The 26,425-nt window shown below is 40.2% G+C and overlaps 1 protein-coding gene across 3 annotated transcripts in view; it reads left to right on the forward strand.

Annotated features, from left to right (window-relative positions):
- DLC1 (DLC1 Rho GTPase activating protein) overlaps positions 1 to 24,819 on the forward strand; it is a 239,190-nt gene extending 214,371 nt beyond the window's left edge. For all 3 annotated transcript variants that reach the window (XM_065737003.1, XM_065737002.1, XM_065737004.1), the window contains 13 exons: positions 1,377 to 1,448; positions 4,406 to 4,487; positions 10,493 to 10,556; positions 13,383 to 14,812; positions 15,825 to 16,001; positions 17,839 to 17,998; positions 18,229 to 18,427; positions 20,808 to 21,021; positions 21,378 to 21,492; positions 22,538 to 22,759; positions 23,432 to 23,649; positions 23,817 to 23,990; positions 24,447 to 24,819. In XM_065737003.1, the coding sequence (XP_065593075.1) occupies positions 1,377 to 1,448; positions 4,406 to 4,487; positions 10,493 to 10,556; positions 13,383 to 14,812; positions 15,825 to 16,001; positions 17,839 to 17,998; positions 18,229 to 18,427; positions 20,808 to 21,021; positions 21,378 to 21,492; positions 22,538 to 22,759; positions 23,432 to 23,649; positions 23,817 to 23,990; positions 24,447 to 24,567 (3,248 nt within the window). In that variant the 3' untranslated portion in view covers positions 24,568 to 24,819. The remainder of the gene's footprint in view (positions 1 to 1,376; positions 1,449 to 4,405; positions 4,488 to 10,492; positions 10,557 to 13,382; positions 14,813 to 15,824; positions 16,002 to 17,838; positions 17,999 to 18,228; positions 18,428 to 20,807; positions 21,022 to 21,377; positions 21,493 to 22,537; positions 22,760 to 23,431; positions 23,650 to 23,816; positions 23,991 to 24,446) is intronic.
- Positions 24,820 to 26,425: the final 1,606 nt, after the last annotated feature.

The raw sequence follows: 26,425 nt of genomic DNA on the forward strand, positions 1-26,425 counted from the left end.
CCCCTTGATTTGGATATGTATCTTAGAAAAGCAGTCTGGCAAAGCACAAATATTTTAACCCTGTTGTAGCTGTTAGGAAAATCAGGGGGATGCTGCCATCACTTTGAAGACCCTAAAATGTGTCTGCTCTTTCATCTGATTTTAATTCTATATACCTGTATCTCACAGGGAATATTTTATATCATGCCAAAAAGTCAGGATGTTTTGTTTGTGTTGTGTTAGGCTCTTCAGCTGTATGCAGTAGCTTGTATTTTGAGTAATTGTACTGAACTCTGTGCTAAGTTTCTGCAACAGGTAGCAATAATAACCTCTCCAAGTAGGTGGCAAAATTGTCTACTCAGTTGGACATAATGAAGCTTTTATTTTTTGGTTCATCAGAAAGAGTGATTTTAATCAAAGCCAGATGAACATAAAGAGTTTCTGATTTCTTTCTGTCTGCTAGATATAAGCAGGGAACTAAATTCCCAGAAGTACTTACTTGAATTTTTAGAACAGAATTAACCCAATCTCTTTCATTTGACAACATATGGCAAATACCCTAAATGCCCTGTGTGTTTTCCTGGTTTATGAACTAATGAAATATTTTATGTATTTCTGTATCTATTAGCTAAGAAATGAATTCATGTACAATTTATTCATAGCCCTATATGGCCTATATTCAGAATGTTTCTTTTGGTGTTACGTATGTGAATAATTTCATTTTGCAGCATGCTGTTTTTGGCAGTGAGAATGGAAGTTTTACTGACTTTCCTGTAATAGACCAAGGCACTCACAAATGCTTTGAGGACATCCAATGAAACTAAGTTGTTGCTAGGCTGTAAATACCTGCTGCAATGCTGTATTTCAGTTGTTCCTGGGCTGTCAGTACTATCTATGAGATGTCAAAGCACAAGGCTTGATGAGGAATTTCTATCAAGACAGAATAATAACGCCAAGAGGATCATATGAATAAAACCCCATGTTGATTGCTATGCTTCTGTCTGTAGTGTTTACAAAATCTGTGCAGAATGATCGCTAATTCCTGTAGTTTTCATTTGTGCCTGTTTCTCTAACTGCTAGAATGATGGCCTTTCAATAAATTGCAGGTGAATGCTGAGATATGTTTGGTAATGTGAAGAGAAGCAAGCTTGAATAAGCAGACTTGAGTTTCACTTCAAAGTTCCTGAATGGCGAATGTATCTTCACACCTAATTTGTGACAGGACCAACAAAAGTGCTAGGGGAGGAGGTTTTTGCTCTGCAGATGACATGGTTTAATGGGTGTGGTGATGATGAGTTGATGGTCAGACTAGATTATTTTAGTGGTCTTTTCCAACTTCAGTGACTCTTACCATTCTGTAATTAATGGGAGGGTGCTTTGTTTCTGTTCTTTTCCAGAAATCGAGGCCAAGGAAGCATGTGACTGGCTGCGGGCTGCTGGCTTCCCACAGTATGCACAGCTCTATGAAGGTAGGCACCTGGGCTTGTGGGGTAACTCCTTGTGGCACTGATACAGAGCAAGCATCTATCTTTGTTTTGGGACAGTGTGTTGTAATGTCAGGAGTATGACTGAAGTGCCAATCCTTAAGAAATTTCCTTAAGACCAGGGTGCTTCATGCTACACTCCACACACATAGACATAGGAGAACCATTGAGACTCTGAAACACACTTGGAGTTTTAAATTTGTTTCAAATTCCTGAAGTATCTGCTTTAGTCTGAGTCATCCTTTATTTATTTTTTCTTCTGACCCTTTTTGCAAAGTTTTCTCTCAAGTAGAGCTCTCATGTCTTCTCTCTGACATGCTGACATGGTAGGAACTAGCAGTTTTACCTGACTGTTTTAGCCCTCCTTCTCTGATGCAGAGCTATCTACAGAAGTTTGATTTTTAAAGAAGGGCATCCTAAATATCCTTCTTAATGTGTATTATTTTTCAGAGTTGTTTTCCCTCTTTGCCCCATCCCATGAAATTGCTTGCATTGTTGCAGAACTGAATATATGGTCTTGTGAGTTTCATGCTGTACTGAGCTGTAAATCTCCTAAAAATTACTTTCATTCAGAAAACATCATCTACCCATGGTTACAGTTGGGCAATCTAGAGACTCTAAGATTATAGTGTTTCTAATTTAGAATCAGATTCTTGCCCAACAAAGAGACTGCTGATGGTGAGAGCAAGATGTGAAAGCAAGGCCAGCAGTACCAATTGAAAAGACATATGAAAACAATATGCCATTGTCCTTTTTAGACTCCTTTGGTAGCACCAACACAAAAAAAAAAAAAAAAAAAAAACAGCATCAGCGTTAAGTTCAGTGTGAAAAAAAAAGGACTTAGAAAGACCATCAACTTCATCTAGATACCCCTCTATCTTATGTTCTGCCATATGTTTTATTGTGAGCACACAAAGTTGTATTCAACTGCAGCGGTACTTTGGAGTTTGTCCTTGTATTGTATTATTGCATGTACTTAACACCCAGTGGCTTTGCTGGAAGTTTTGGCTGTTCAAGGAATGCCAAATCAGGCACTGTATGACAGTCAGGAATCTGTGGAGGTCAGTAAATAATATATATCTTGTTGTTGCTTCATTAGCTGTAGTAAATTTTCAGCTCTTTGCCAGTATGGTTTCCTCCCCCTCACTCTCCCAGTTGTTTATCTAAATAATCTTTTAAGGAAGGGAGGCAGTATGAGCTCCATGCAGCTTGGCACTCCTTCTTTTCGGCCTCTATCTCATTAATGTTGTAACAAACACTTAAACTGCTTGATGAACAGCCAAGGAGATTCTGTTTTTCATTCCAGTGATTGTTTTTTACTGACCTTATTCCCATAAGGTGAGGTACTTTTACTTAGATGGAGGTTGCTCTGAAAGCAGTGCCTCCTCCTTATTTCTGTGGAAATTACAACAGATACAAAGAGCACAATAACACTGTTTCATAGAGCAAATTCTCAGCTAGAAAACTATATTTTTCAACGTCATCACCACTATTAACTGCGTTTTCACCAGTGATGAATGAGAGACTGCATGCCACACTCATCAAAATCTGCACCAGTTGAAGTGACTCATTGTTCCACAGCTGCTGTGGCAGCATAGCTGCTGGGAAAACATTGCCCATACAATCCATCTTTCATCAGCCTGAACAAATGGAAGTCAGAAGATGCCAAATCTGGACTATATGGTGGATGTGGTAGGACAGTCCAGCCAAGACTGGCAATGTGCTTTACAATCTTCAGGCTGCTATCAGGCGTGGTGTTATCGTGTTGCAAGAGAAGGGTTGTCTTCTTTCTTCTCCGGCCTGATACTGGAAGTTTGAGCCTTAAGCTTAGTCAGCATTGTGTTATAGTGGACAGAGTTGATTGTTCGTCCAGGTTCCAGGAAATTCAGAAGAATCACTCCCATCCTAAAAGACTGTGCACATCACTTTACCTGCTGAGGGCTGCATCTTAAACATTTTCTGTGATGGAGAATTCACACATCACCACTCCATGGACTGCCATTTTGACTCTGGCTCATAGTGATGATACCGCATCTCATCACCAGTAATGATGCGATCCAGGAAACTGTCACCTTCAGACTCATTTTGTTTCTATAGGTCCTGACAAGCTTGCATACGTGTTCTTTCTGTTCCTGTGTGAGCCACCTGGACCTGGCTCCTGTGTTACCCTGTGGAACATGCCTGGCACAAACTTTACAATATTTTAATGTTGCCATCATCATTTCCAGTTTATTAAATATGCTATTCAGCTCTGTACATGCATGACCATCCAGAACATGGCTTGTCCTTCATGTCACTGTTGCCTCTGCTAAAACATGCTGCCCACCACCATACTGTGCTTGCACCCACTGGTTGATCTCCATTATTGTTCAACAAATATTGATGAATTTCAATTGGTGCCATTTTTGTCTCCATGGAGGAACTCAATGACACATCTACGCTTCATATGCACTTCAGTGTCAGATGCAGTTTTGTCACTGTCCCTCTGCTGCCATCTGTCACATGGCAACAAAATGTAATTTAATATTGGCCACTGGGCAACCTCTCGTGCCATACCACCATTTGCCTCTGACATTGTGGGCCAAGATAACAAAATAGGAGGCATTACTTTTGGAGCATTGCTTGTATATTTATTTAAAATGAGGCTAGCCTGAACTAGTTTCAGCTTCTAGTATGGAATAGGGAGCTCACTTTTGCTTCTTTTTCATTCTTTCATCATTGCTTTGCTCATTTTTTTCATATGTATCAGCCTTCAGTTATCAAAGCTGCACATAAAAACAGGTAGATGGAAAGTGAGCATCTCTGGCATTTGAGCTGGTAATTGTTTGTGTGAGAATCAATCATTTGCATCGTGGTTAGCTCATCTAGAGGTAGCTAGTGGGCTTGAAATACCACTGGTAAGAAGAGATCTTGTGATTTCTCATCTGTCTGTATTCCTACAGATCTCCTCTTTCCAATTGACATCTCTCTTGTCAAGCGAGAGCACGACTTCCTGGACAGAGATGCTATTGAGGCCCTGTGCAGGTAGGTGGAAAGAAATCACACTGCATCTTGAAACTAAACTCTACCTGTATAATAGGATGTATAATCTGGGAAATGCATAACCACAAGTCAAATGTGTATTATTGGCTTAGCCATCATTGTGAGACTATTACATTTTCAACTATATGCATTTTCTATGGAAATAGTATATTGGCTAAGAAATGTTTGGGGATCTTATTTAAAACCTAGTTGGGGTGAAAATTGCAATAATATTTGTGTTAAGAGTCTTTATACCTATTTCAAAGATATACCTTGTACTGTTACTCTTTACTTGCTCTTATTCTCAAGTTAGCAAGCCACGGGGAAGCAGAACTGTGCAGGCAACAGCCATCTATGAGTGCTGCTATTGCATCAGTTCTGGCAACTTTCCAAATTATCTTCAGAATGAATACTTTTGGATTCTGTATGCATGATGGCCTCAGCTCTAAATGTCAGTAACGCTAATGAATTACAAAACCCTTTTAAGAAAGGCTTTACATTTATACTGTTCTCTTGCCATTCCTGCCATGCTTGGAAGGGAAAGAGAGGAATGGAATTTTGAAGTTGCTCAGAAATATCCACAGGATTTTCAGACTAAGAAAACAGATTTGTTGTGCAGTCATTGGGAAGGGAAAAATTTCACTGATGTTAAATTCACACTCTGGATGCAGGGGAAGGCACCAATTCCATCAATATTAAAATGTGATACATCAGTCTGCTTATTTCTGTGCTCTGGAACTTGTGAAGTGATGGAACAGAAAGTACAGCAATGTGAACAAATGCTGTTTCCCAGAAGCATGGTCTTCCCTTGCCAGGAAAACAAAATATAGTCAAGCCAGCATATTTTGGATCTAGTGTTCTCCTGAAAGAATACTTTTTAACCTGGGCTTATTTATTTAGATGGGAGAGAAAAGGCAGCAGGTTTTTTCTCACTGTTAAAAGTAAGAATGCCTTCTATATCTCTTTGAGAGTTGCTGCTAACATAAAGAATAAAAGAGGTTACCACTTTTTCTGAACTTAGAGACCAGCAAAAGTGCTCTGTCCTAAGAGCGAAATCTTATTTTTTAAGCCAGAATGATGTGAGTAAGCATATATCTTGTGAAACTAGGAAGTCCTTCACAGATCTGCTAGTTGTAAAACAACCTGTTTGCTTCTGTCTTCAAATTGTTTTCTGTGTAATGGGCATAAGAGGCCACAGGTTTTTCTGCAGCTTGAGACTAATTTTAAAGGCTGAGTTACATCATTCTGAAGCCTCTGATTTATGTATCGAAGTTATAATGTACAGAATAGCTTTAAGACTGAAACTAATATTTATGCAGAAGCTTTCAATCCCAACTTAAAATGGAAGTAATTCAGTTAACCATCTCGGATGGCTGAATTTGACCCTTTGTCATGTGTGTTAGACAAAAGCAGTGCATTATCATGGCATTTCTACCTTTGAGTTGTTTTTGGTTTTGCTTTTGTTTTTTTGCATCTCCCTGTTTAATTTTGTAAAGCTCATTTAAAAACATGGAGAAGGGTACATTATTTGCAATGCTGTGTTTCTTCCTCAAACCCAGGTTTCTTTTGACTTATGCTGTGGTCAGTGTGTAAACAGTAAAGGATCTTACTCAGTAAAGGACTTACAGCTGTTTCACAGCCGTAAGTCTATTATTGTTTCTTGACTGAAAATCACAGTAGATATTGAATTATTTACATTTTCATCATAGAGATATATTAATGCTGTATACTTTTTAAGCGTGAAGCATTTTAAATTATAGTTTACATCTAAATTGTACTGTCAATTGTTGTTTAATAACCATATTAACTTAAGCACAAAAAAATGTAACTTTAGTAACAGCTTGCTAATATTTTGTAAAATACCTTTCTAAATGGAAAAAGGTTCAACAGCCCCTTAGTGATATTCTTGAAAATCTCTTAACTGAAAAGTGAGTTGAGACTTGAATTACAGAGATAGAATATGGCACCTGGTAACAGTAGAAGATAAATGATCAGTAAGTGTCATTTAGTGAATTTGTCATGAAATGTAGGGTTAAAAATCTAGGAGTCATGATTCTGCTTTCATTTGCTAGGATGTTTTATGTAGTGATTGTGCCGCTGGCCGTGGTTTTGTAAGGCTCTATGTAGATTAATGATTGGGTATTTATCTTCAGAGGGTAACTGCCCACATAATGCACTCATGAAACTAAGTACTGAAACACGCTTGTCCTAAAGGCTGTGGTTGCTAAGCACAAATTACATAGCAAGCTGTGATGGAAATCCTGTTTAATCTCCTTACACATAACCAGAAAACTGCCACACTATCTGCGTAAGAGGTTTCGTAAATCTTTTACCATCCGGATTTCTCATCCAAGAAATTGATTGTAATGGATTAGCGTTGAGCAGCACTTGCTGCTCATGCAGTCTGGTTGGTGGAGAGCTGATCTCTATTGCAGGTTATAACATGCAGATGATCTCTGGGAACGAGGTATGGACTGTCCAGTGAGACAAGACAGTAAAGCTTTTATGTCATCTCTTAGCTGCAGGTATAATGGAGCTGGAATTTGCTCTGCAATGAGGAACAAAGTATTTAAATCCATTAAGGAATTATTTTAAACTGAAGCTTACAGCTAGATCATACATTTATTGAGATAGAAAATTCTAGTTTAAAACGCTTGTATCTCCTATGCTGTGTTGCTTTCACTTTTCTTGACTGTGTGAAATGAGGATTTTCTTCTGTTGAGGAGAGCAGAATGAACTAGCAGTGATTAGATCTGATGTAGAACTGATTGGTATTTAAATTAACAAAGACTTTCTATTATGTGGCCATATTTTAATGTATAAGTTAGCTGAAGTGAGTCTTGCAAGTTTACATTTTTGATAGTGTGTGTCTTATTTGGGGTGCCTTTCTTAAAAGAAGTTCACGCTAAGGTAGCTTGGCTGTTTTTGATAGGATGACTGGGGAGAGCACATTGTTTGTGTTGTTTCCTTGAGAAGCTCCAGTACCTTGTGTTTTGAGGCCAGCCAGTACAAGGACTGAGGCTGGAATGCAGGCATTGTTGCATTGGTCCTGGTTACGAAGAAAGGCTTTACAAAGCAGGGATGAAGGAGGCTGCGAGCTCAGGTACGAGGTCTGCATTCTGTTGGGTGAGGAGAAGAGACCAGGTAGAGATGGAGCTCTCTCCTGCAGTGCACTCTCTCTGGATATGAAGACATGCATAGAGAAGACTGACCCAAAGGCAATTACATAAATGATGGGAAAGAATATTATTTTGTAATCCAGAGAGACAGCAGTTAGGGTAGGAGGCCTTGTAGTGATTGAGGTTGAGATAGCAAGGTGGTGTAAGTGGGTGCAGCCACTGTCTGCATGAGTTCTGCCCTGTCCTACTGTCTCCACCAAGTCCATATGAAGGTGCCACTGAGGTAGATTAGGGCAAAAATAATATGAAGAGGCAGATCTGTTGCCTGGAGAAATGATAAGATTTATACCTGGGAGCGTACTTAGTGAAAGTCCAGAGTCAGAAGAGAAAATTGAGGATCATTACCCAGCACCAATTAGATGAGAAGATCTGCAGAAAATGAATGTGTACTCTTAAAGGCTTAAGAAGTATTTCGGTATGCACAGTGAATGTTAATAGAAGTTATATAGATAACTCTCATCCTGGCAAAGCCTGGACCTTGCTCAGTGACTTGCAGACTCAGTGACTTGTTGCCAGTAGCAGAGGTGTTGGAACTAGATCATCACTGAGGACCGTTCTGATTCTATGATTGTGATTCTGGCTCTGCGTGCCATACTGTGCTTTTGGTGTAGTGTAGCACAAAGAACTGGGTGCTGGTGAACTCAAGTAAAAGCTAAAGCAGGTTGTGAGATGCATATAATGAAACTCACAGACCTCAGGCAGTCACTACAGATCATTTAGATTTTGATGATGACTGATTTTGTGATGAAATTATGTCAGATGTGTAACTCAGACTTTGCCTCACTGCTCTTTGTGTTTAACCCTCCTCACTGGGGGTCACCTTTTCTTGCCCTCTCAGTATTTTTTGTGAGGTGTGCGCTGGGGTATTTTATATGTTTTTAATTACTCCTCTGGAAACAGAGATCCGTCCTGTTCTTTAACTATTTCAGGATTTAAATTTGAGTAGAAGAGAAGTCTGTGGATGTAATCTTTGTGAAATTGGAGATGGTCTTTATCAGCTTTTAGACAGGCTGGAGCTAGATAAAGCCTGATGCAGGGATTCAGTGGTATTCTCTTCCCACATAAGTCAAAGGTTGTCACACTGTGAAATTTGTAAATTATTACACAGTGTAGGACTGAAACAAACTCAGTACTCCCTGGTATTGAGTTTGGAAAGAGAATGATTGTAAAGCAGAAGAGAAACAAAATCCTTGTGCACGTGTAGGTGGGACAGGCATCCATGCCATAAACACAACTGCTGTAAGGTCACATACCTGCTCCACAGTGGGAAGGGCTGCGCCTGCTGGGTTAGGTCAGAGTAAAGATGGAAATTGAGAGATCTGGACAACTTTCCTAACCTGCCACTGGCCTAGCATCTGACCCTTGGCAATTCTTCCTGTTTCTCTTCTTTTCTGCTGTGTTGTGGCTGGGTCTAATTATAGATCAAACTGTCCTCTTTTACCCCATGACTGCAGCAAAAGCACCAGTAGGAGCTTTTCCATTTTCTTTGATGGCCTCAGGATCAATCCCTGTGTAAATACCATCTGCAACCAATCCTGTGCATAAAAGGGGAAAGGAAAGAGGAAACTAGTAATCCTTCCTGCGCACACATTTTCTAGATTCAAGTTACAAGTTTCAGGAATCTGAAAAGACTCATCTGAAGCAACATGACAAGACAGCAGTTAATTTTTTTTTTTAATTTTTTTTTGTTTCAAGTTTTGCAAAGCTTCCAGTAAGGGTTCTTCTTTACATTTTTCTGGAAGGAATTAGGTGTAAATTCTACCACTTCCTTCAGAATGAAGCAGGCTTTTTAAAGCTTGGCCTTAACCCTGTTGAATCTGCATGAATGAGGCAGTTCTGTTTCTCTGCCTCCCTCTGCTATTGGTGAAATTCAACCCGCTGAGGAATGAAAGATGAGTTTGCAGCTTGCCTGGCCCAAGGTGCAGCCTTTCAAGCAGAGGCTTACCATGAGGGAGGCAGGAGGCGTGCATGGAGGACGTGATGCCTCTCACGACTGCCGAGCCACACTGATGTTCTGGGGGACTGGATAAGAAAGAGAGCTTATTTTGTCTGGGGGATGTTGGATTGTTAGCTCATCAGAGAATAAAGGGATGCTTATGTACATTCATGCAGCACTTCAAGATGTGCATGCAGACTGCTCTCACGTGTCACAGGGAGGGTGATTAACTCTTGCCGCCGCAGCAATTTATTTTTGTTGTTATAATTTTACTCCTAGAATAAAACATTCTTACATATACAGTAAACATTTGGTTTAGGAAAGAAAAATCAGGTTCAGGGCTTTTTAAAAACTGTGGTCCCAGGGCTATAGTAAAATAATTACACACTTCTCACAATCAAAATGGGACTAGTAAGTTTTCCTGTATGAGATTTCAGTTTTTAAAGTACAGTTTTAAAGGGCCAGGATATTTCACATACATACATATTCGCAGGGTCAATAAGAAGCCTTTTCCTGTATTTGCAGTCTGCCAAGGTTGATTGTTTCAGGGTTAGAATCTTTCATATTCAAATAAATGTAATTATTACAATTCATCAGTCACAGTCTCAAGTACTCTAAGTTTCTGTTTACTTCTGTTGACTTTGATTCAGGTAATAGTGATAAATAGTCATCAGTCAGTTAGTCTGTCTGTCTGTCCCTCCCTCTGAAGTTAGAATATAGCCAAATGTAATGGGTTAATGGTTAAGTATAATTAGGGCTCTAATTGAAACCCTGCTGTTGGCTATTTGTATGCAAAGCAGTTTTAGGATAGCCTTCACAGAAGCTTTTGAACTGCAATAGTTTGTGCCAAAGCACTGGAGTTTTCTCTTAATATGGTTTCCTTTGCTTTGCAGGCGATTAAATACTTTAAACAAATGTGCAGTGATGAAGCTAGAAATCAGTCCCCACAGGAAAAGGGTAAGTACCTTTGACATTTTCCGTTATGGCACTGTGCATTAATAAAACTTTAAAAAAAAAAAAAAAACCCTCGAAGATTGTTTAGCTGTGGTGTAGGGTGATGGCTGAGTAGAACCTGCTAATGACATGTAGTCACAATTCTGCTTACATTTCAACTTGTGTTGTCACTTAGTGAGAACTGAAAGGCTTGGCTGCAGATAAAGGTTATTTGTCTAACTAACTCTTCCATGGGATGCTGTTCTCAGTCTGAAAAGCTCTGGGCTTCTCTGCCTTCCAGCAAGGCTGTTTGTGTTGTAGCTTATTACCAAGCAAGATTGTGGAGCAGGCGTGATGGATGGGATCCTGATCAGCTACAATGAGCTGGCTTGAATGTTAGAACATCAACCTTGATTTACTCTCCACAGTTCTGGTTTTTAGCCATCACATTGGAATTATATTCTTTTCTTAGAGTATAAGCACAGTCAATTTGTGCTTGGGCTGCAAGAAAGACATTCATCTGTAGGATTAAGCATTGTAGCTCAGAATTAAAGCAAAATGTTTACAAAATACACTGAATACCTATTTTAGAAGTTTGCACATTTTCAGGGAGTTTAGCAGGAGTTTAAAGGGTTTCTTGTGTCTTCATGATCTTTGTGGAGCATGGTGAGAAAGAAGAGAGCACCTCCTGTTACTTCAGTGAGGCAGTGCTGACAGAAAGCTGTTGCTGAATTTTGCTGCTAAGGAGCCACTTGAGAGCTGTCTTAAAATTGTGTGTGCCTCCTAGGAGGAATCAGTAGTTGATACCATCCCCTGGGATATTCCGACTGCAGATAAAGATGACTAAACTAAGGCAATACAATGCTGCCCTGCCCTTAACAAGAATGCATACAAATGCTCTGGGGTTGTTTACCAAGAATTAATCCCCTCTTTCCCTATCTGTTTGCGGTATGCTGGAAACAGCACCCAAGCTTCAGAAGATAACACTCTGAGACAGCATGTGTAGGAACTCCTTAAAAGAAGTGGTAGGCCACTAGTTTGCTCTTTATAACCACCAGAAGAATTCTCCTTCTTTCTGAACCTCATTAACAATGGAATGATCAGTATTGCTGTTAGAATTCAGACCAGATCTGACTTCAGGTCCAGACCCCAGATCTTCCGGAGTCTGGGTGCTCCTGATTTTCATTTACCTCTTGTGTTCGGGGACACTGACTTAGATTCTGTTACTTTTATTGTTGGTTTCATTAAAACTTTGTAACACTAAGGAAAAATTGTCTTGACAGAAATATATGGTTCCTTATGTTTGCACTGACCTCTCTATAGATTATGATTGCTTTACTGCTTCTTTTTTCCAGTCAAACCACATTCACTGTCAAACCATCCTTATTATCCACTGACAGTTTTAGGTGACGTTTTTCCTCTGAAAAACATTAAATAAGCAATCCAGTCTTCTTAGATTTTTGTCGTGAGTCATGGACAGAAACACTGGTTGTAGTAGTTGGGAAGCAAAGAGAATGACACTTGCTCTGTTTCCCTTATGCTTTTGGTTATAAAAAAAATAAATACGTTTTTTCACTTACTTTTCTGAGCTGATGAAATGTGCAATAAAAGGAGGAGAAAATTAAAAAATAATAATAATAACACTAGGAGAGAAATAGGAGCTGAAGTGTTCAGAAATAGAATACTAGAAATATGAATAATTTACTTGTTTTTCAGACTATAAATGTTTACATTCCTGGCACACAAATAGTTACAGTTTGAGGCACGCTTGTATATTTGTTTTTAAATTAAAACAGTCTAAACAAATTAAGTGAAACTTCATCAGTCATGAAGCTGTGTGGCAATTAGTTGTGCCTACTCTTTACACCAAAGGTTATTTTGTGGTTTCATGGTGTCACATTAAAATATCTCACATTGGTTTTACTCTTCCAACTGCACGCAACTTAAAATTTTCCAGATACTCGGAAGACCAAGTATGTCAGTCCCAGGACTGACTTTCAGGATTTAGATGAAAAGCTTGAGGCATAAGTGATGTGCATGTAAGTGTGCCCTCAGGCATTACTCATACATCAAACATAATCAGTGGAGATGCTATTTACAATTTACTTACGTGCTATACAGCAAGTGAGCTTTTGCTGCTTGCTATCTGTGAGTGTTAAAGTCTGCCTGGAGCGAGACTGAAGTAGAAAGAAACTTTGCAAGACATTCTTAAAATGTTAGCTGTTAGCCTGTGGGAGGAAGAGTGGACCAGGTAGGAGCTTGGACACATCAAACTGTAACAGTGCAAGTTTCTTTTGCTGTCTCATTAGTCACAGTGTGGAGAATTTTAAAACTTCCTTTGTAGGAAAAGAGTTGAGCTGCTACAATTCACAACATATGAGAAACATCTCTTAATTGTAAAAAGGAATATAAATGCAGAGCTGCTATCAACAGAGTGTAACTGGAGAGTATCCAGGGGGACCCCAACCCCGGACTGACTCCAGTTTATAATTTTATGCATGCCAGGAATTTCCATTCATCTGAAGGCTATGCACTGTGACCAATTAATTAAAAGCCTATGGATACTAAGGTTTTTAGAAAAGAGCAAGTTAAAGCAGATTGCCTTGTTTGTTTCCTTTAACAAAGCATAAATCCTTTATATTTAAAAATTGTTAAGATATATTGTCTGTCTCATGTAATCTTTTCTTATAATAGGCTTTGTGGTCTAATCTCCCTGAAGCAAGAGCCTGTTCTTGCTTTAAAATTGGTGAGAACCAGGTCATGGTTAAATCAGTTTAGCAAGCATTGTATTTAAATGCAATTTACTGTTTGTCAGTTTGCAAGCATCACTTTCAGGGTTGTTCTTTGCAGAGTGAAGATTCGGATGAAGATGAACCATGTGCAATAAGCGGCAAATGGACTTTTCAGAGGGACAGCAAGAGGTGGTCAAGGCTTGAAGAGTTCGATGTGTTCCCTCCAAAGCCAGATGTTAACACCTCCTCCTCCCCAGAGGCTCCTCTCCTCCCAAATGCAGCCAGCCATGAGAGTGTGCTCACCGACCTCAGTGAGCGGCAGGAGGTGGCCTCTATTGTCAGCACCAGCAGCGCCAGCAGCCACCAGCCAACCCTGCAGAGCGAGACCTCTAGCACCAGGACAAATTCAGTTGTGAGCATTTGTTCGTCTAGCAATTTTGTAGCAAACGATGACTCCTTCAGCAGCCTGCCCTTGCCCAGGGAGTTGAATAGCTTCAGCTTCAACACAAAAGCAAATGAGAAGAACACTAAATCTAAAACGAAGAGCCTGCTCAAGAGGATGGAGAGTCTGAAAATCAAGAGCTCTCACCATGGCAAGAACAAAGCTCCTTCAAAGCTCGGCCTTATTATTAGCGGGCCCATCCTGCAGGAGGGCATGGACGAAGATAAATTGAAGCAACTCAACTGTGTGGAGATTTCTGCCCTCAATGGCAATCACATCAGCCTCCCAATGGTACGAAAGAGGAGCGTCTCCAATTCCACCCAGACCAGTAGCAGCAGCAGTCAGTCAGAGACGAGCAGTGCTGTCAGCACACCCAGTCCTGTCACACGCACGCGCAGCCTCAGCGCATACAATAAAAGAGTGGGCATGTACCTGGAGGGCTTTGACCCCTTCAACCAGTCAACGTTCAGCGATGTGATGGAGCAGAATTTCAAGAACAGGGGAAGCTTTGCAGAAGATACTGTATTTTTTATCCCAGAGGATCATAAACCTGGCACTTTTCCCAAGGCACTCTCCAATGGCAACTTCTCCCCAACAGAAACCAGTGCTTCTGTGAACTGGAGGACAGGGAGTTTCCATGGACATGGCCATCTCACTCTTCAGAGGGAAAACAGTGGAGATAGCTCCAAAGAGCTGAGCATGGGGAAAAGGCGCAACTCCGCTAGCTCATTGAGTAGCCGCCTGAGTATTTATGACAATGTGCCAGGCTCAATCCTGTATTCCAGTACGAGTGACCTGGCCGATCTTGAAAATGAAGACATATTCCCAGAACTAGATGACATCTTGTACCATGTAAAAGGGATGCAGAGAATAGTAAACCAGTGGTCAGAGAAGTTCTCTGATGAAGGGGACTCTGACTCAGCGCTCGACTCCATCTCCCCATGTCCTTCCTCCCCAAAGCAGATCCACCTTGATGTAGATAACGATCGAACAACACCAAGTGACCTGGACAGTACAGGGAACTCACTTAATGAAACAGAAGAGCCCTCGGGGATGCAGGACAGAAGGGACTCTGGAGTGGGTGCATCACTGACACGGTCTAGCAGGTGAGCCTGTGGGACTTGGGGTTGCCAGTGAGGTCCCTCTTGGACCAGGTGCCTCTGTAGTAGTTGTACTATGCTCATTTAAAGCCTTCATGCAATACCATTTGATGCCACTGGAGCATATATACGTGCTGTTCCCATTGCTTCCAAAAGCAATTACAGCCATGGAAAGTATTTGTACAACACTTCTAGATAAGTGATTCCCACACTTCATAGCTATATGTTTATATGTTCAGCTTGAGTCGTCCTTGAAAAACAGCTTGCTCAGCAAGTCAGTGTTAAAGCAATTTAGGGGGATGGTAATTCTTCAAACTGAAATGGTGTGTGGGAAGGTGAGGGATCTCAAGTAGGTTTATGCACTTTTAAATTGGCTAGGAGAGCCTGTGGAAGTATGATCTGTTTCTTGTCAGTGTGTAGTAAAATCTTATAGTCTGACTCAAAAATTGCACTTTTCAGTGGCAGGCTGTTTCCTAATAACATGCCTGGGCATTAAATCTGTGGGGAAGATGGAGAGTGTTTACTTTCCTTTGATTGCTGCAGCACTGTGGGGGTTTGAGGAAGCTCCAGAGGCCCCCCAGCTCCTGTTGGAAGCTTTACCAATGGGATGGAAGGCTGTATCATGAATAGAGCATGGGGCTGAACTCTTTCTAGCTGTGTTTCCAGTTCTCCTTTAAAACTGGTGCAAATAATTTAGGGCATGGTTTCTGCTGTCATTTAGTCACCTACAGTTGCTTGTATAAATTTAATGAGACTTTTAAAAGAGTTTTTAGTTTTCCATTTGATATATCTTGACATCTAGGGCCTTTTATTCTTTGTTGTTTGATTTTGACTCTTAATGCTGAAAGGTCTTGGGGGGGGAAGAAACAACAATGTTGTTTGAGCCCTTGGAGGATATCAGATAGGGCAAGTTCATGTAGAGTAGCTCAGGCCACATGTTCCCATTCACGCACAATGCAGTGGGTGAGATAGACATCTTGGTGACTAGTCCTTACTCTATTCTCCATCATCTCCACAGGCACAGGCTGAGGTGGCACAGCTTCCAGAGCTCCCATCGGCCCAGCCTCAGCTCAGCCTCACTGCAGATCAATTGCCAGTCCGTGGCACAGATGAACCTGCTGCAGAAGTACTCACTGCTGAAGTTAACTGCTCTCCTGGAGAAGTACACGCCTTCCAACAAGCACGGCTTCAGCTGGTAATGGCACAGTGCCATGTGTAGACAGGCCATCTGTCTGAGCATAACAGTTTCACTAGTCCTAGGCAACTTCTAGAAACATATGAGTCTTGCTGTTCTACTTTTTCCATATTTGCCTGTCTTCCTACAGTCTGTGTTGACAGTGATTTGTGGTTTCCTTAGACAGTGCTAATGTCATTAACCCTTTAGGTAGGGGTACTCTAATTAGGATTGAGAAGCATGTTCATAGGAACATGAGGGAATAAAGGCAGTGATGTAGAGACCAGCTTTCTGTGCAGGAAGATGTCTGCTATCCATAGCAAAAGAAGGGCTGATGGTGTGATGAGGCACTTAGTGAATGCCTTGTTATCTTATTATCCAACAAGTATCTCCTCTCTTCAAAGCAATAAATTCAGTTCTAATAATCCTGTTATCTTACAAGAAAAGGTGAGGGAGAAAAAAAGAAAGTTTGGGAGAATTGTTTTGTTTTTTTTTGTAGCCAGCCCTTTCTACCATGTCCAGGTGTTTGTAACCAAGTTGAATGTGGGTTTTTGGTTTTTGTGTGTTGGAAGAATAAAATAGAAAGCTCTTTTATTATTCTGTCTGCAGTGCAGCCTGTGTAACTTTCAAGCTGCAAAAGACGCAATAAAATTTTTCTTCTCCCTACCACAGGCCAGCCTCCTCCCTTCCCCAGGAGTCATAGAGAGTATTTAGCTTCAGCATCAAAGTACCTCCTGTTCAAAGGCTGTTATTATGTCAGCCTTTCTAAATACAGAAGTTGTTTGTTCTGAAAGACAGAAATAAGTATTGACCAGTTATCCCTGCATGCTTCAGATTCTCAGTGGAGATCGCAATGTGTTTTTTCACATTCCTTTGGCGTGTTTTTTGACAAAGCGAGTATTATTCATACATATATCAATAATACCCTAAACTTAACTGTATGGCAATACAAATTGGTTCTGTTTTCATATGTAACTGATTAGTCAGCTGTAAATATAATGCAGTATTTGTATAGCTGTACTGTGTATCAAAATGTTAAATAGTTCTCCCTGTTCACCAGTGCTACCGTGACCTATTAGGTGTTGAACCATACATTAACTTTTCTCCTTGTTTAGGAAAATGAACTCAATATTTTCATATTTTAATAGTTTCGTGGGATTTTTTTTTCCTTCATGGAAGCAACTGTTGGAGACTTAGGGGTAAATCATTCTTTTGTAGTTGGTAACATTTTCCTTGGAGTCAAGAGCAAATGGAAAGGCCTCTCATTGAAACTGGAGTGGGAGGTAGGGGTAACAACAGTAACTCCCTGACAAGGAGGGGGGTCCCTCAAAGGGGTTGTTTATAAAGTTGAAGTTTTTAGCTGACAAATTCAAATGTATTACATCAGTTTCCTGCTGTTATGCACGCTGGTGGGTGGTAGACCCAGTTTGAGGACTTCGTGGAACAAGTAGTTGACATACAAAAGCTCATTGTACAAATGTCCATCTTTCTTGAAACCTAAAGAAGCAGTGTTATAAGAGGTCACTGACCACAGGATTTATTTTGACTCCTTTGCAGTTCAGTCTGGCCCCTGCAGTTTTACTCTGTAGCTTTTGTCCTACTAATATTGATAGAGTAGCACCACATTAGTACTTACAGGCGACATATTGTTCTGAATTTCAAGTCTTTCTCTTAGAGAAACTGTGTTTTCTGTTCTTTCCCTGTTTCTATACCTGAATGAATTAGCTCATATTCTCAGGACTTTTCATGTTACTCAGCATACTACAACATTTCACTTACTTCCAGTGTTTCTGGAAATCCATGAGATAAATGGTTGACAGAGATTTAATTTAATTTTGTAATTTCTCTTACTTAATAGGGCGGTACCAAAGTTTATGAAAAGGATAAAGGTGCCAGACTATAGAGACCGAAATGTATTTGGAGTACCTCTGCAAGTCAACGTCCAGCGCACTGGGCAGCCCCTTCCACAGAGCATTCAGCAAGCCATGCGGTACCTCCGTAACCACTGCCTGGATCAGGTGAGTTTTGCTCTCCTCTCATCCCATACTCATTCATCACCCATTCAATGTCCTGCTAGTTTTTTGTTGTTCCTTGATTAGACTGAAAAGGTGGACTCAGAATAAAATGAACAATTCAAGATAAAATTTTCCGTGAAATGACAACGCATATATAAGAGGCTAAAGAACATACTTAAATCTGCCAGATTCAATGTAAATGTGTTTACTTTTCCATATACGAATATGTTTAGGTTGGACTATTTAGGAAATCTGGAGTAAAATCAAGAATCCAGGCTTTGCGTCAAATGAACGAGAGTTCAACAGACAGTGTCAACTATGAAGGCCAGTCTGCCTACGATGTAGCAGACATGTTAAAGCAATTCTTCCGTGACCTGCCCGAGCCTCTCATGACCAACAAGCTCTCTGAGACCTTCTTACAGATATACCAGTGTAAGTACTGAGATTTCTAAAGCTAGATGACAAATTGTCTTTTGTGTAGTAGGGGCAGAAATTTCTAGGCACTACACGTGTTGCGTATGGCAACCTTTGTCTTTTTGTAATAGCTATTGTATTTTAGACTACCACATAAGGAACTAATTTTTTATATCCTGTTTATGTGATGATTTATTGGACAACTTCGGATCATTTCACCTTTCCCTGGTGAACAAATAAATTCTCTGTAGCTTGCTGTAGAGTTTCCTTTCTTCTTTGAGTTTCCTTGATATTAAGGTTTCAAAATCCACTTAGCCATATCAGATGAAGTATAGGAGATGTGCAGTTAGTACATTAACAGAATCCGGAGATGCTGAGGGTATTGAAATCCATCAAATAACTAAGTTGTTTTTCATTATTTTTCTAAGAGTGAGATTGTTCTGAGTTCTGTTTTCTTATAACTTATATACTATTCTTAACTATCATTTTTGAAAACAACCTTTTAAATTGAAAGCTTTTCTGTTACTAATTTTTAGCTACTTTACAGGTAGTTACCATAAACAGAATGTTCTTAACATAAATAGCATCAAAACATGTATTTTATCAACACACCTGAAAGGAAATTATTCATCCTTCTGGGATGACAGGTCCAGCTCCAGAAAGGGAGATATTCTCTATTGTGAGTCAGATAAATCAGGTTCTGTACAGATGGCTGTTGTATGCTTTCCAAACACATTGCCCTTCAAAAGCTATTTCAAAGTTGTTTCATGAGGAATATTTAAATGCTTTAAAAAAAAACATTTTATAAAATGGCCAAACAGGGATTAATGTTTTGTGACCAGGACCCCAAAGCTCCTGGAAATATTCACAGAGATCCAAACTGATGCACTGCAGGCACTGATCCTGTTTCTCTTTCTAAGGCCACCCCAGCTCCCTCCCCATGTATTCTTCCCATGATAGCCTAGCCTACAACACAGCTCTCTGCAAAAACACTTTCCTTGAGCCACTACAGTATTTTGTACCTTCCCTATGAAGATGGTGCAAATGGTTTATATCATCCAGGAACTTCCCTCAGACCTCCGGAGGTGGAGGTGACAGTTTAAAATAAAAACACACATACTGTTATTTCAGAGCACACTTTTGTGTTGGTGTTGCTTCAGTTCCCAGGGAAGTTTATGGAAAAATTGAATCAGACTTCCCACTTCCGTGCATATTAAGCAGCAACTCTTTCTGGTTAGTGCCAGAAAAAGTTTGACACAGAATCGCAGAAGTATCTGTTCCTTTCCTTTCACAGACAGTAGGTCTGCACAGTCCCCAGAGGTGGTTGGGAAGTGTTCTCTCTGTGCAAAGCAAAATGCCTTAAAGCAACTGTAAATTTTGCTTCCCTGCAAAGGTCAAAATTTCTATTTGCTTTAGAGTTACGCACCAGGCTGCGCTCTGGAATTGTCCATACATGGCTTAAATGTGGTTTGAGCTGATTTAGGGGAGAGTGTGGAGAACAGTTGATTTTTTGCTTAAAATTGCTTTCTGAAATCAGTTGCCAGCCTTATGAAGTTGCTGAAGCCCAAAGCAAATACCAGTTAAATATGTGATTAGCAACACATGTATTATGAGACATGCAGTCAGGGCAGTGTGGTGCTAATGATACAAGTGCTCTGGGAGTCAGACTCTCGTGTTGTCTTCAGAAATGGATGGCTTGTTGGAAATCCCTTTATAAGAAGCAGATCTGGTCTGGGTTATTTCATTATTTGTTCCCTTCACGTTTGGAGGAGAAGGCCTTATATAAAGACACACATCAAATTTTTCCAATGGATGTTTGTTGTTAGTAACCAAGGAGCTGTGTAATGGTATGGGGCTTCACAGCATTGACTTTCTTTTTCCACTGCATGACTTTGAATGATCTGCTCGATAAAGCAACCCAGTGTGTTTGGTAAAGCACTTTCTGGCTATTTTATGACATCATTGTTAAAAAGGCTTACTAGCCAATTTATTCAATTAATTCACTTTTTCTGAAATGCATTAATGTTTTTAATTTCTTTAAAAGCCAAAGAATTTCTAAATCGGCTGGACTGTTTGCTTGTTCACTGCCCGAATCCAGGATTCTGTCATTTTAGTGCATCTGTGGGAGCAAGTAGCTGTTGAAATTAAATCTAAAATTAACTCTGGCCTAGGCACAACTTCTTGCTTGCATTTCTTGTGAGGCAGGAAATAACTGAGGGTAGTTAAACTAGTGGGTTAAAAAAAATTCCTTCATGTTTCCTATGAATGGTATGCATCCTGAAGGAAATCGCTTCAAACTTGAGTTAAATATTTGAAGCTGGAGTTTGCTTTGGGATGTATTCATGCTGTGTGTGTGGAAAATCAATGGGCTGATGAGAGAATTACTAATATTCTGCAGATGTGCCAAAGGATCAGCGTCTCCAGGCTATCAAGGCTGCCATTATGCTTTTACCTGATGAGAACAGGGAGGTCCTTCAGATTCTTCTCTATTTCCTGAGTGATGTCACAGCTGCTGTGAAGGAGAACCAGATGACACCAACAAATCTGGCTGTGTGCTTAGCACCTTCCCTCTTCCATTTAAACACTCTCAAAAGAGAGAATTCCTCCCCAAGGTATGTCTCTGGAGAGCACAGCTTGTTGCTGGCAGTCCTGTTGACCCTACCCCTTCTGATCACCTTGAACATCTCGGGAGGCCTCAGATGTAGAAAGGTTCTGTGACCCTACTTTTTTTAACAGATTTGGTGAAATACTACCAAATTCACAAAAGGGCAGTAATGGGAGGATGGGGAGGACACCAAAGGCAAAGTTTTGTGGCAATAGCAAGAGAAGTCAGTAACAGCATCTGGTCCCAAACAGCACTGCCCTAAACCTCCAGAAAGTTCTGGAATGTGGCTGTTTTCTTACCAAGTATCTCCTGCTCTATGTTAAATGACTGTATTTGTTTGTGTGTGTTCTCCTTCCTGTGAAGGGTGATGCAAAGAAAACCGAGTCTGGGAAAACCCGATCAGAAGGACCTAAATGAAAATTTGGCTGCAACCCAAGGGCTAGCCCATATGATTGCTGAATGCAAGAAGCTCTTCCAGGTAAAAAACATCTGCAGAACCAGTGGGTGCCATATTGGTCAATATGGCTTAAGTCTGCTGCATAATGGAAAGCTAGGAATGTCTCTTTATTTCAATAAGGATTAGTATGTTATAAGTAACCTTCTAAAAAAACTTTTCATCCTAGTCTTTGTGCATGTGTGAATTTGAAGGAGTGCCAGGAGAGTTGTTTTGCAGGCATGGGTGCTTAGTAGACACAAGCTGTTGTGGGGTCCAGGGCATTTTTGGTTACAAACAGGTTTCATCTGAACCATGTCTTCCAGTTTTTATTGTGTGGCCGTGGTCTGTGAGCTTCAGCTCTAGTTGCAAAGCAACAAGCTATTTATAAGAGTTCTAGTGTTTGCTTTCTACTTAAATTCCCAAGAGAGAGCAAGTCTAGGCCACGAAAGCATCCTGAACCATAACACTCCCAGACCATCAGTTGGAAGGTCTGTAACAACTCAGGCATGCTCCCTCTGGGGCCCAGCATGGAGAACTAGACAAGTCTGTGTCCTGGTTTTCCTCACTGTCATCAAACTTTTTCAAAGCCCACAACTGAAGGCATGCCTGTCTCTCCTCTTGTAGCTGACAATTTCCCCTCCTTCGGGGTAAACTTTGCTGTGGGAGTGAGTCTGAGCTGAAAGGAAAAGAAAGGATGCTTCTACGTGGGTTGGGAAGAGGCACCCTGTGATTGAGAGACTAATTTGCATCAAATCAAGGTCACAGAGACACAAAGTCACCTCTGGTATTTCTTCACATTGAGTTCTTGAGTCCTGACAAACATATCTTTTAGATTACAGTTGGTATGCTAGCTCAGGTAGTTTACAGATATAATTACACACACATACTTGCACAAAAACCTCCCTAGGCATTTCATTTTCTACCACAGGGTGTGACTACTGCCAACTTTAGAGTGAAGGGAGTAGTGAGCATCTTATCAACAGGAGATGATGCATACCCATCCTTTGGTGGCTGTGAAGCTGCTACACTAACTCCGGGATTTAGGGAGAGAGCTGCAAGACAATGATTTGTCTTTGTCACCCCTCAGATACCTGAAGAAATGAGTCAGGGCCGGAACTCATACACAGAGCAGGACCTTCGTCCCCTCAGCCTGGAAGAGCTCCGGGGCAGCAGCAGCACCATGGAGCCCTCTGACTACCACTGCTACCTCCAGGACTGTATGGACGACTTGCTGAAGGAAATGAAAGAGAAGTTTAAGGGTTGGGTCAGCTGTTCCACCTCAGAGCAAGCAGATCTGGCCTACAAGAAGGTATGTACACTGTAATTCACTCCACCACTCTGCTTTTAGTGCCTCGTCTCAAATACAAGCCAAGCCAGCTTTTGATATAGATATATCAGACGGTTCAGTGCACACCTTTATTTTGTGGATAGATTTGAGGAAAAATAATAATCTTTTGACATAGTTGCGCAGCATCTAAAAACAACTTGTCTTTCAGCAGTAGTCAGTGAACATGCATTGAATTGAGTTCTTGTGTTTGTACAGCCCAGGAATGTTCACTGCATTGCATTTACATGCCCTCACTCACTTGCGCAAAGCCTTGACAGGCCGACTTTCGTTAAGCAGACAGTGGGAACAAAGTTTCTCTGATCTTGCACAGCTTGGATCTAGCAGGAAGATGCGTTTCAATGAGATTTTAGCTAGGATAATTAAAAAAAAAAAGAACTGGGAAAATTAGGATATTTTTTTGTAGCACCACAATTTAATAGTTACATTCTTCCATATAAACTACTCTAACTTCAAAATCATTAGGAAGTCAGTGTGAAGATGCCTTTTGGTCTTTGAAATGGACTTAACAACAACTTTAGTACAAATATGTGTGCATTTATGTGTGTATGCATGTATATTTAATTTTCTGCATTTATCCAATAATATAAAATATGAAGGAAATGTAAAACTGAGGACTATGCTCATTTTCCCCAGGCTTGTGAAGGTCCCCCACTTCGGTTATGGAAAACTACCATTGAAATTACTGCTACACCAGAGGAAGTTTTAAATCGTTTACTTAAAGAGCAGCATCTTTGGGATGAAGATCTTATAGACTCAAAAGTAATTGAACCTTTGGATAGTCAGACGGATATATACCAGTATGTCCAGAACAGCATGGCTCCTCACCCAGCCAGGGACTTTGTCATCTTAAGGTAAGAGATTTTTATGCTGTAGCCTTAATATTCCACACACACAAACCTTGTCTACAGCATTTCTGTGGAGAGCACATTATATAGTTAAAAAGCCTGTGATGATTTGAAGTAAGTCAGTCTGTTAGATGTTTGTCAAAGACAATATATTTTTTTTTCCCTTTTCATAGAACGTGGAGGACAAACTTCCCCAAAGGAGCTTGTGTGCTATTAGCAACTTCAGTGGATCATGACCGTGCTCCAGTGGCAGGTGTTAGAGTCAATGTGCTCCTGTCTAGGTATCTGATAGAGCCCTGCGGGTCAGGAAAATCTAAACTTACCTACATGTGCAGAATTGATTTAAGGTATGGATTTCTATTTTGTCCTTTTGTGCTGGTAACATGTCTTCAATAGTGCAAAATTTAGACAGTGCTGCAGGCTGCAGCTTAGTCTGAACATTATCTTTGGTACATATCTAACAGCAGGGAGGGTTGTTACAGTCCCCAGTTTGTGTTCCACCACAGCTGTTGATAGATAATCCCACTGCTTTAACTGCCAGGTGTACTCAGTTGAATGTAAGGACATGTTAATGTTCAGTAAGTTAGTGAGGCAGACAAAATTCTCAATAAACTTCAAATAACTTTTTGCTCACTGCAGCAAATTCATTTTGGAACAAGTCTCAGTATTAGCAAGCTGAGCAAGTAAGCAGTAATAAGGGGGTTTCACAGTCAGGTGTTGAACTAGCTACATCTGTATTTGATTCTGACTAAGGAAAATGTATGCAGTGTTGCTTCATGGTTTGTTTTTTCCCCCTCCATTAGGGGTCACATGCCAGACTGGTACACGAAGTGTTTTGGACACTTGTGTGCATCTGAAGTAGTTAAGATACGAGACTCTTTCAGTCATCAGAGTCCTGAGAGCAGGGAAATAAAATCCAGGTGACTACTGAAGAAGAGGAACAGCTGCATGCTCCAGACCTCAGCACCATTGATGTTACACAAAACAGAGGCTCATCTGCTGCAGACCATCTGCAAGTCATGTTATGAAGGGATGACAGCATGAGAACTTGACTGTGAGCATTACTATAGGACTGTGGCAATACCGTACACTTTAAAGCTGCTTCCTGTCTGTGTAAGGCCTATAGTGTAGGCCTTGACTGGAATACATAGGAGGACTGTGCAAAGAAAATAAAAATTGTACTGTTAGGTGGTTTGAATTGCTTCTGAGAAGCAAAATTCTTTAGATGCAAAATATATTATGAAATATGGTGAAGGCTCATCATTCCCATGTGAAATGCTTAGCTTTATGTACATACCCATGTCATTTTATTTGTAGTGTGTTGAGGGACTTACGTATCCACTGGAATAGTTGATACTCTTCAATGTGTTCTCACTGAGATAAGCAGAGAGAGGTCTGCACAGAGATTAAAGAGTGAATGAGTGTATTGATGGTTGAAAGGATAGCAGAAGTTGAACTTGAAATGTGTCTGGTACACTGATAGGCAGCCAGGATGGATTTAGAATACTGGATGCAGTCACATCTCCTGTGGACCAGGAGTAGCCATCCTTCCCATTTGTCAGTTCTGCATTTTGCTGAGCTCTGATGCTGTTTAAAAACCCTATGCAGATGTTACAATAGGCTTGCTCTGGCTACTGTTCACTCCTTATCCAAATGATCTTTTGGGAGTGCTGGCAATTCTATAGCAATTTTAAGTAAGTAAATATGCTTTTAAACAACTTAGCAACTTAGTAATGAAATGCCTACTTATCAGGCAAGAGAGCAAGTAGTGTCAATCGTTATATTGCCAGAAAATATTTGTAGATTTTACATGTAATTAATGAGGTTAGAATATGTGTTTTAATGAGCTGTTAAATATTTTACCATCTTCTGATGGCTCAAGATGAAAAATTAAACACTGGAGTCAGAGGGCTCTTGCAGCAGCAGATGGAGTGAGTTGGGTAGGAAGACTTGTGTAAAAGTTTGCTCCCTTTATCTCTCTCTCTTTTGCCTGTTTTCTTAAAAGCTGCACACTAACACGAACAGAACCTGAATGTGAGCAATTTAGAGGGGGAGAGGTGGTAGAAAGAAAGGTGTGTTTTTGTCTTGGGTTTTATTTGATTCTAAATCCTTTGGGATATTCCCCTCCCCACCTCCAGCAATCAAAGTATATGAACTGTAGGAAGTCTTGAGGTCCTCCAGGAAGGTGTTGTTGAATAGGTCTTACTGTAAAGGTGAGGTGCAGTATTAAGTGATAAATGTATTTTGTGGCTAGGGTATGAATGAGTTGCAAGATGGAATTTTGGGTGAGGCTTTGTTACCATTGACAGTATTATTTTTAAGCGTTCTGTTGAAGATTTTTTTTTTATTAATTATGGTAAATAATGTAGTACTTCCAGTAATAGTGTTCCTCATGAGTAGGAAAATCTTGTATATTCTTCTACATCAAACACTTTTGAATTTGTAAAATTGTATGTTGTACATACCATTCTCTTGTAAACATGTATACTTGCCCACAGTGTACTGTCAAACATAGATAAAGCATGGTAAAGATTATTTAAAATATACATGTATTTATACCTCAGATATTCTTTTTGGGTTTTTGTACCTCAAGTATGTTTTCTATTGTAAATGTGCTTTACACGACTATGATCCAAGTGAGAGAAAGGAAAATGTTTAACTTGCTATAGATGTCTGTACAGAATATATCCAATAAGTGCACTATTAAATGTTTAAAAAAGAAAATTGTAACACTTCTTTTCCCACATCCTTCTTTCTTCTCCTGCCCAGAGCCTGTTTCTGC

The sequence above is a fragment of the Cyrtonyx montezumae genome, unplaced genomic scaffold, assembly GCF_038088225.1.
Source record: "Cyrtonyx montezumae isolate F1298 unplaced genomic scaffold, pur_monq_1.0 scaffold_2, whole genome shotgun sequence".
Classification (NCBI taxonomy): Eukaryota; Metazoa; Chordata; class Aves; order Galliformes; family Odontophoridae; genus Cyrtonyx; species Cyrtonyx montezumae.